The sequence below is a fragment of the Schistocerca piceifrons genome, chromosome 8 (assembly GCF_021461385.2).
Source record: "Schistocerca piceifrons isolate TAMUIC-IGC-003096 chromosome 8, iqSchPice1.1, whole genome shotgun sequence".
NCBI classification, from domain to species: Eukaryota; Metazoa; Arthropoda; class Insecta; order Orthoptera; family Acrididae; genus Schistocerca; species Schistocerca piceifrons.
Window position 1 is genome coordinate 501,189,136 of NC_060145.1, and position 11,455 is coordinate 501,200,590.

Here is an 11,455-nt window from a genome sequence, read left to right on the forward strand (position 1 = left end):
AATTGTGAAGAAAGGAAATACAGTCACTTTTGACATGCAGGGTGCAAGAGTAATTAGTGGAAGTGGTGAAGTTGTAGCTACAGCAAGTAACAAAAGGGGTATTTTTAAGTTGGATACCATTGACAGTAAACATAAAAATGTTAGTGATTCAGTATATTCAGCAGAAGGTTTTTTATGGCACCGGAGGCTTGGACATCTAAATAGAAAGAGTATGTCTATAATAAAGGATATGGTAAAGGGAATACAGAATTTTAGTGTGTCCAAAGATCCTTGTGAGACATGCATAAAGAGAAAACAAGCAAGGTTACCCTTCAAGACTAGTAAGAGTAAATCCACAGAAGTCTTACAGTTAATCCACACAGATGTATGTGGCCCGATGGAGTGTGAATCCATGGGTGGGAGTAATTATTTTCTTACGTTTATTGATGATTACTCACGATATACTCATGTTTATTTTCTTAGTTCTAAAGACCAAGTGAGATATATCTTGGAGGAATATTGCAATATGGTTGAAAGGTGGACGGGAAAAAAGATCAAGATCATCAGGTCTGATAATTGAAGAAACTTTTGGCAGAAAAGGGAATCAGGCATAAGGTACAGCCCATCTCAAAATGGGGTTGCTGAGAAGGCTAATAGGACCATTGTTGAGAAAGCAAGGAGCATGACGACTGACGCTGAATTATCCAAAGATTTTTGGGCAGAGGCAGTGTCAACAGCTGTATATTTGAATAATAGATCACCTACAAAAGCATTAAAGAATAGAACCCCTTATGAGATATGGATAAGAAAGAAACCTAATCTAAGCAATATAAGGGTTTTTTGGTGTGATGCAATGGCACATATTCCAAAACAGCCAAGAGGAAAATGGGATCCGAAAGCTAAAAAGTATATTTTTGTAGGCTATTGTGAAAATTCAAAGGGCTGCCGATTAATGGATCCATTGACTAAAAAGATTGTCACAAGTAGAGATGTAATATTCTTTGAAAATAGAAAGGACTCAGAGAGCAGAACCACTAAGTCAACTGCACTTAGTTCAGAAGGTGAAACCTTGTGTGAGAAAATAGAAAGTGAAGAAGAGGAAGACGACAGCCAAGGACCAATGGATACAACTTATGATGACAATGAGTTAGAGGATGAAAAAAATGAAGAAAACAATGTAAGGCATTCTTCTCGTGTACCAAAACCAAAGGAATATCCAGATTTTGAGATGTATACAGCACAGTCTTTTAATGATGAGCCAAGAACAGCAGAAGAAGCAATGAGTGGCCCAAACTCTCAAGAATGGAAAGAAGCGATGAAGAGAGAATTAGAATCTTTATATCAGAATGAAACCTTTGAATGGGTAGATATACCAGGAGATAAGAAACCACTGCAGGCAAGATGGGTATTCAATTTGAAGAATGCTGAAAGCTCATCATCAAAATACAAAGCAAGACTTGTAAAAGGATATTCACAAAAACAAGGGGTAGATTATGAAGAAACTTTTTCACCTGTAGTCAAGTATGCATCATTGAGATATCTTTTAGCCTTGGCAGTAAAACGAAATTTAATAATTCATCATATGGATGGGAAATTGGAGGAGGAGATATATGTCATTCCACCAAGGGAAGCCATAAAAACCAGATCAGAAAGTAAAAAGATTTGGCGTTTGAGAAAAAGTATTTATGGACGTTGCTGGAATCGATGTCTACATGAAACTCTAATAAATATGAATATGAAGCAATCCAAGGCAGATCCCAGCATTTACTATAAAGGGAGAAAAGAAGAAATAATAATAATGGCGATATGGGTGGACGATTTCTTTATCCTGACTGAAAGTGAAGGCCAAATGAGAATTTTCAAGAAACAGCTGCAAACCAAGTTTAAGGTGCATGATTTGGGAGAAGTCAAACGTTATTTAGGTATGCAGATTACTAAGGATGAAGAAAGACAAGAATTGAGGATAAGTCAATCATCATACACGGAAAAAATATTAAAGAAATTTGGCATGAGTGATTGCAAACCCATAAGTACTCCAATGGAAGTAGGAGTGAAGTTAAGTGTAAATGAGATTGATGTGGAATGTGACAAGAATGTTCCTTATTTAGAAGCAGTAGGGACTCTTATATTTGTCTCAAACATCACAACCCGACATTGCTTTTGCCACCAATGCAGTGAGCAGATATTGCAGAGACCCAAAGGAAAAGCACTGGAAAGCTGTAAAGAGGATATTCCGATACCTAAGAGGAACCTCAAACTATGAGCTAAAATACCATAGAGATGGTAACGCAAAACTAGAGGGATATAGCAATGCGGACTGGGGGAGTGAATTGGGAGACCGATACTCCACCACTGGCTGCCGTTTTAAATTAATGGGGGGCCTCACATCATGGTCCTGTCAAAAGCAAAAAACTGTTGCATTGAGCACCGTAGAGGCCGAGTATATGGCACAATCTTACACCACACAGGAAGCATTATGGCTACGAACATTAATAAGTGAAATAGAATCCAATTTAATTGAGGAACCTACAACCATCTCCTGTGACAAATGATGTTACTAGTGCTAGGACAAAGCATATTGATATACGGCACCATTTCATTCGGGACCACATAGAGCGACAGAACATTGCCGTGGACTATCTGCGCACAGAAGACATGTTAGCTGACCTTTTGACCAAACCCTTGGAAAGGGAGAAGTTTGAGAAGATTGTGGGTCTATTTGGTTTATCTTGTGGAAGCAACACACAAAATATAAGTTCAAGGAGGGGTGTTGGAATTGTGTGAACAATATATTTCGTGTGTGTCAGCGCAAAACCTCTTTGGCATTGTCTAACACTGTGTGCACTAATTATTCTGCTGTGTTCGCTGTAAATTTTTTGTTCTTGAATGTGCAAATATAGTTATTAGTAAAATGTCCTTTTCTCCTCCTTAATACTTATTCAGCTGCGCAAATTCCAATAGTTATTCAAATTATGTTATTACACTGAATGGGACATGCAACAGCACTACAGCTCCCATATGAAAGCACTTGAAAAAAACTCTGCCCAAAGATGTCAAGGAATCCGTAGAAAACTATTCAACAATTCTACAGGAAGTTCCCAGGCCCTTACAATGAGAATCAAATCTGCAAGCAGTAGTACATGACAGGGAGAAGTTTAAAGGGTTGGTGGATGTGTGACAAAGCAAGCTGGGATAATTAATTCCCCTCTTGTATTGCCATCTGCCTCCTTAGAACTCATTTTTTCATGTGAATATTATCTGCATTTTCATAAAAGAAAAAGATTGGCACTCAGTTTTAAAGAATATAACACCAGATCTAATTTTGTGCTTAGATTTATGTATGTAATTGATTTTCTGATTTATTTTGACTATGCCTAGTTAGTATCTTTTGTTATAGGGCAAAATCTGTGATTGTTTCATAACTAATTCTGTTGTTGACATATGAACAAATATAAATTCTATACTAATTATAAACATTTGGAAAATGAAATACTAGAAATCTTAAAGTATCTATTTGGCTTTATTCAAAAACATAATAGCAAAACCAGCCCTGAATTAATTCTAAAGTAATTAAGAAATATCATTACACAAACACTACTTTTGACAAAACTTAATTTCATGATTCAAACGAATAATTTGGCCTAAGTGTTGTAGTAGAAGAAACTGTTATAAAGACGCAATTTTTCAATACATCCAGTTAATTTAATAAGTTAAGTTTCAATTGTAATTTCTGTAAATTAAACTTCAACCAATGTGTGGTTTCGGCCCCTATTATTGTAAGCATATACAAGGTGAGAACAAAGTCTTGCCCTGCTTATTACAATTTATTAAAGAATAACTGTTTGACAATAATTTACATTTGATGCCGTTACATAGGTTAGTGTTACTAGTTTTTTTTTTTAAGACCACTTAAGTTATTAAACTTCAACGTATGGTCCCTGGTAGCTTGGAGAATGTTGAGGCGGTATTCCAGTTCCCACCAGGTGTTTCGTAACATGTTCTGTCACAGTACCCACGGCAGCTTGCATCCTAGCCTTCAGTTCGTCAACGTCAGCAACTGGTGTGATGAAGACTCTGTCCTTGACATAGCTCCACCAAAAAAGTTAAGGGGCATAATGTCTGGAGAATGGATAAATGTCCAGATCGGTGGGTTGGAAGGAACTGTCTAACACCCTGGCCACCCGCTCTCCAGAAACGCCCCTTGACTTTTTTTCTGGGGCTGTATCAAGGACAGAGTCTTCGTCACACCAGTTGCTGACGCCAACGAACTGAAGGCTAAGACACAAGCTGCTGTGGGTACTGTAACAGAACATGTTATGAAACACCTGGTGGGAACTGGAATACCGCCTCTTAACATTCTCCAAGCTACCAAGTGAGCACACGTTGAGGTTTACTAATGTAAGTGGTCTTAAAAAAAAAAAAATCAGGGCAAGACATTGTGTTATCCCTGTATATGGGCCTGATTTTTGGTCACAAGACAGTCAGTTCACAGCCGAGTTTCAGACGAGGAACCTGTGTTGCTTAGAATGACAATGTATCAACTTTACAGTGAAATAAGTGTTACACCAATAGGCCACGTGTTAAAGCAATGACAGTGACTGTTCAATTCATCTGAAGGACTGAACTATGTGGTTATGTTTTTACTGCTCGTAGAGGTTCAACAGAAAACTATTGTAGCAGTATGTGGAGGTTCACCTGCAAACTATTAATGAGGTTTACGAAAGTTCAATAATAGTGCACTGGAAAAATAACTATTATTCGGAGGGGAGGGGTTTGCAAAGTGAAAGTAAACTACAGCTAAACACACATGTTGGCTACATTATTTACAGTAGTCAGTGTCCAAATTACAAACCCCATTTTCAGCCAGTGTAGCACAGTACATCGACACCAAGGACAACACACTCAAGAACTAAAAAGCAGGCGGAACTGCTACAGATGGTCACTGGTGGCTGGACAGCAAAATCAAACTTATCCTAACAGAAGAAGAACGAACCAGAAGAAGCGAGAGAATGAGAAGGTATTGGGAAGAAAGATGTGCAAAACACGCCACATATGATCCTGAAGGGTCCTAACGAAGCAGAAGAAGAATGAAGCCTTCAATTCTTTGTAACAAATGGCCTATATGGTCTGAACAAAAACTTTCTGGGCTAGCATAGTGGTAAATGTTTCTAACACAAACAAATTTTTCCAGATATCTGTTGTCACACAACGTGAAGCCAGATTTAACACACACTGCAGCTGGATCATTACAATCCCCATGCTAAATAGAATATCTGCATACAATATAAATGGAGACAAAAAATCTACTTACCAAGCACTAGCAAGCTTTTGGAGCCAGTGACTCCTCCTCTTAGCAGAAGGCTTGAAGGGGAAGGAGGAGGGATAAAGGAACAGCACTGGTGAGGTTTAGGAAATGTGGAGTGTTAAGAAAGGGCACTCAGAACCCTAGTCAGGGGAGACTATCTGATAGGATGAGAAGTAAGGACTGGTTGTTGGAGACTGCACTGGAAGAGGTATGAAAGTCAGAGCTTACAGGTGGAAGATAGGGCCTTGCTTATTACCGTACCTTCCATCTTTAAGCTCTCAGGTTTTTAAATCTGAGTTCTGTGCAGTCTCCAACCACAGTCTACCTCCTCATCCTGTTCAGTAGGTCTTCCCTGACTTGTGTTCTGGGTGACTTTTCTGAACTCTCCTCACTTCCTAAACAGTCCTTCCTTCATCCCTCTTCCTTCCACTCCTTTTGTCAAAAGGAACCAAAGACACCGAAAGCTTGCTCATTTACTTAACCTTATATTTCTCCTGCCACTTCTTAATGAGTAGATTTTTGTCTAGTCAATTAAGTTATATTTTCAAAAACTGATTATTTTCTTCGATATATTAATACTATACGTAAGTTAGACAAAAGTGGAAATATGCATCTTCCCTCTTCAGTTTGGAGTCCAAGAAGTAAGAAATGATCAAGGCAAAGACCCAAAATGAGTAGATCGTATTAATGTGAGCTAACGTGAAGGGAGTAACTGATCATAGCAATATTAGATGCTGACATCATCCTGTAACAATGTGGCATGTGATGTCATAAGGCTCCTTTACATCATGTGATGGAAGCACACACATTTGAATGAGCACTTCCAGGTCATTCATCTGTGTTCACTACCATTCACTTGTACCCATAAACAAGCATTTGCTCCGTTGATTTAATGGGCGAATTGTGGTGCCCTGGAAATATTCTAAGTTCGGAGTTGGCGTGGTTGCACTGGGGCCTCTCGGCGGGCCGCGGCAGCCACATGGTGCAGAGTGTTAGCTGGAGTCCAGGCCGACACCGTGGCTGGGAATTCCATGGTGATGCTGTGTCGAAGGAGACATGCCAGGAGGGCCAGATATGGCAGACTTTGCGAAACCACAATGGCAGACATTTCACTGTTCATATAGAAATTAATAATAGCCACAGAAATCATGATACCTTAAGAAGAAACACGTATGTTACCATTATTTGCACAACGATTCTGATGGTGTAATCATATTTTCAATATCTTTATTAGTTTAAAGTTTAGTATTTGACTAAATTATACAAGTAACACCCAACAACGAATTTCCAAAATCTAAATGGTTCATCCGATTTTGTCAATCAACATGTCCTTAGAAAGCTATTAGTGTAAACCTAAATTGGCATAAATTACAGGCATGTAACTTTAACAGTACACGAGTTATTGGAGATCAAAGTGGCCGATCACTATTGATCGCGTCAGACCATAAGTACTCCAGTGACACAAAAAACAGTAGCAGCATGCTTATAAACATATTCATCTATGTCTTTGTATCTGATACATGCTATTCCTTAAGAAATTGGTCAATTATTTACTGTGTTTTTTTAAAGCACAGAGACGTTAGGCTACTGTCCTACTTTTGCTTGCTATTCCTTTGATATGTGTGTATTTGATTTGTTTATGTATTTAATAACGTGTGTTAGGGCGTGTTTCTGGTCCAGCTGTAGGAATATTTATTTAATTTCAAGTTATTTAAATGTAAATCCAGTATTTCGAAAGTGTTTCATTATGTTTGTGAATGTGCGTTGGCTTGAACACATGGGAGTGATCTAGCCAATCACAGTGCTCGTGAATGGGGAGACTGGATGAAGTAGAACAGTATGAGAGAGGACAGAGGAGTTCTGGACGCTACACACAGGACACCGGGATTCTGGATGTGACGGCACGACACACGGTTGCGGCAGAGACAGAGTGTGGAGCGGTTTGCACGTGGTCGCGGCTGATAGAAATACTTTGGAGTGCCGACTTGTGCACTTGTGAGCTTTCCGTGGCTTCTACAGTGAAGTGAATGTCTAGAGCTATGTTGTTGTTGTTCATAACTAATCACGTGCAGTAGGAATCTATCGTTTCCCAGATATTCAACTTATATTTTATTTAATTGCTGGACCATCAACACCAATAAGTGTTTTGCAGAAATATACCACATTCTCAAAAGTACTTCTACTATTGTACTAATCATTTAAAGTCGTTAAGAAAGTACCTGCAGATTTTATTTAATTGCAACCTTTCATTTATAAATTTCTATGTTACATGCGCAATTGCCGAGTGAGAGGAACCTATGAACATTCAATTCATATGTATATTCATATTGTATACTGTAGACGCAGCAATATTGGATTTGTAATGCGGCAACAACATATCACAGCCCTTAAACAATGAAACCTGCCAGGAGTCAGTGGGTACGTAGTTGAGGGTCACACTTTTTTATAATTTGAAAGCCCACAGCAGGAAGTAATGGAAGAGAAAATTAGAGAACATGGCATGTCAAACCCAGAAATGGTATCTGGAAGAGTTTGGCAGGATCGCCCCACAGGTTTCACTTGCTACTAACAGCCATGATGCCACACTGTGATTGACGAGATATGTCAGCATGACGACTGCGCTGATTTTGACAAAGCAAGCAGAATAGTGTAAGGAAAGAAGAGTGTACGCCTACGTGTCTAAATTTGGACACCAGAGTGAAGTTCTTAGAGGCAGTTAATTTAAAATCAGATCGCACACTGTAACGGGACATCATCCTCTAGAATTACTCCTTCTGAACAGTAGTTGTTATCAATATCATTTTTTGAATTTTAGACTGATTAAATTATCTTAGTTGCTTTTCTAAAAACTCAATTTTATTCACAGTATGCTATATTTCAAACTAAAATTTATAAAAAGAATTACTTTATAAAACATTTTAGTTTCTATGTTACAATCAATAAGTACTAGTTCTGAACGTAAAGATAAAATTATTTTTTTAATACAAACATCTGAAATTATGAATTATTTACACACTTAAAGTTTCAATTACTAATTATACAATCCTGTACTGCTTACTATGTGTATTTCTGTATTCATTTATGGAATAATAATCAAAATTAATAATGTAATGAAAACTAGTGGGAATTCATTTGTTAAGAAAAATTGTAAACCGTATGGAATATTGTTATTTCCGCACAGAGAGAGAGTTGTAAGCTTGCCTCTGATGTGATCGGACATTTCTATATAATGGGTGCAAATAATGTAATTTCGGCTTTGTTAATGTGAAAAATCAAAATATCATATGAAGCACTAAAATGTGAGAAAGTCTGTGGAAAATGTATTTATGTAAAAAATTCTGCAACAACAATCTTTCAAATTATTTAGTTCGAACCTACCATGAGGACCTGATAGTAGATTTTCAACTTCAAGAATCAGATCCCAGACAAGAACAGCAGGCATCTCAACACAACTGTTTATTAATTACTTGGACTGGGCATTGCTTAATATGGAGAACAGATGGAAGAGGGTGGGGGGGGGGGGGGGCGCAGATTACAAGGTCCAGGTTTCCTTAACATTATTCCAAAACTTCATTAGTTTCCAAATATAACTGAAGAGGGAAATATTGTAGACAAGCAACATAACCTTAAGAAATAACAGTACTGAAACTGATTATTAATGGGAGACATTTACATTAAAATTGTTTCACATTTGAATAGTTCATATACTTCAAATAGGCCTAGTTCCCCACATCCAAAGTCACATACACAGCTGTTCCAAGGACTGTGTAGAATAAATTCAAAGAAGTTAATGTCTAAGTATGATTAATGAAATGTGCCTGTACATACAACCCACCACACAAGCTACAAAGAGTGGCATTTCAGCTATGTAACCAGTTATAGTCACACTGAGAATGATCAGATCTTCCATATATTTTTAATCAGAATAGTACACAGATTCAGACTTTACCCACAAGCAACATTGTGTTGTTACTTTTCAATAAAAATAAATACAAAGCTTGAGCTTATTCACCCTGCTCTCACCTGATTGGAAGTATATAATGACTTCTTTTGATAGTTCACTGAATGACCGATACCCAGAAAACCTGAAGAAACACATGGAAATGTGAACTGAACTTCGCCAAAGAGTGTTTTCTTGCACTCTGCTAGCATATACTGTACATTATGAAGAATGCTCATTCACATTCATTCAATTCAGTGTAAACTATGCTAAGTGCACAAACGAAGAAAGCTGACAACATCTCTCTTCCATCTGCAGTAGTTTTCAGAATGTAAATCATGGTGACAGATTTCCATAGCAAAGCCAAAGTCTGTGTTATGTTAGAATGAAATTTTGGCTAAGCCAACAAATTTGAATACGAAATTTTAAATGTGGTGACATACTGACATGCAGCATGTCCTGTGGTCTAGGACAGTTAAAACAAGGTTTGATTACCAGGGTTAAATTTTCCTTACGGCAGCAGTGACATGGTGTTACGATGTTGGCAATGAATGTCGAATGCTAGGAATTATATGACATTCTTATTATCCCAAACATCTTGTTATGAAATGTTCACTTAACGAAGAACTTCATACAAGAACCTCTCAGAGAGCAGGAACAGCATTAGTTATTTACTTCACCGACCATCGTTGCCAACAACAGCACACTACACAGCTCCTGTCTGAAGTAAAATTTTGCCAGTTACGAATCAACAGAGCAGCATCTTCCACCTCAGTTAATCCAATGGAGGAACATAATGTACTAGGTGAAGACCCTAATGAAAGTCTTTATGCACCAGTGATTATCAAACTGCTGTCTTATGTCATTCCTGAATAGAACTGATTATGCCTGCAACCAAGTACAGTGACTGGCATCAGGTAATTTGCTGTAAATCCAATAGACACGGACCACTACATCTTTGAGCAAATACACACGAGAAATATTTCATTACCTCACTGCGAAAAGCTGAAGTAATACCGACACATCCGAACACAAAATTACAGAACTAGGCCAACACACTGAAGCTTAAGATTCCTGATGATTCGACATGTACATATCTTCCTCCCAAATCACGAATTCTAATGAGTGGAAAGCTACAACAGAATGTTAAAGTGATACAAGGCCAGACACCATAATGCTTGGTGAGAAATCACAACAGGTGTTGTGTAGGCTAAGGTTACATCATGAGGCCCATTACCGATCTTGTTCTGTTAACTATCAGTTTATGTGAATTGAGAGGCTGGATTCGTACATTTTGCAGATCGTCAAGGAAACAAATGAAACCACAAGAGAAAAACTGTAAATAAAGTTATTATCAAGTTTTGCACTGGCTCTAAAGTTCTTTGGACACGAAACGAGTAAATATACTTCACTTTTTCGTTCACGAACGTCCTACAGGATAATATTCTGAGATGACTGATGACCTAGACAATACGCGTTCCTGGTAGAAGGGGAAATAATTAGAATTTTGTGTGGGGTTCAAAAAACCATCTTGTCATATGCTTGACGATGTATTTAAAATCCACAGGCACATTCGTTCACAGATTAAATTAGCGGTGAAGAATCCATTGCTTACGATATTTTTACAAATACTGAAAGGAAAATGATTTTCACTGTCTTAATTCACATACTGTAGGAGTAATTCTGACAAGAAGGAGCAATTCAGTGTACCAGTATTTGATCTACTTCATGCTGTTCTCCATGTTACACTATGCAAGTGTTTAAGATATGAAACCATTCCGTTTTACCTAAAATTTAATTACTAATCGAACCGATATATTAATACAAACGCTAAACACCATGAGCAAAAATAAAACAAAACATCCCAGCAACGCAATAATTCACTTACAGGAACAAGCATATCCACGCTTTGAAGAATTATCAACGTCCATCGATTAATCACTAAAACGCACAGACATATTAATGAAATAACCACAACCATCATAACAACATCAAAGGGACAAGCGCAATAATGTTTACTCACATCTTCTTCTTAACACCTTTCTTCCCTCCTTTCGACAGCCCCTTATTCTTACCCACCGCCATGATTTCACGTACAACTGGAAGGAACGTCGCCGGAAGCTTCTTGCTCGACTCAGCACATGGAGTCAAAAAGTTTCACTGTCGCAGACAATCCCCTTCCGCCTATCGTCGTGCTATCGATACACAACTCAAGTTGGTGAACTCAGAGC

At 37.9% G+C, this 11,455-nt stretch overlaps 1 protein-coding gene across 1 annotated transcript in view; it reads right to left on the reverse strand.

Annotated features, from left to right (window-relative positions):
* The window catches only part of LOC124711672 (40S ribosomal protein S3a), a 38,049-nt gene extending 26,648 nt beyond the window's left edge, over positions 1 to 11,401 (reverse strand). Inside the window, exon 1 of the mRNA XM_047241866.1 lies at positions 11,248 to 11,401. Coding sequence (XP_047097822.1) covers positions 11,248 to 11,309 — 62 coding nt within the window. The 5' untranslated portion in view covers positions 11,310 to 11,401. The remainder of the gene's footprint in view (positions 1 to 11,247) is intronic.
* Positions 11,402 to 11,455: the final 54 nt, after the last annotated feature.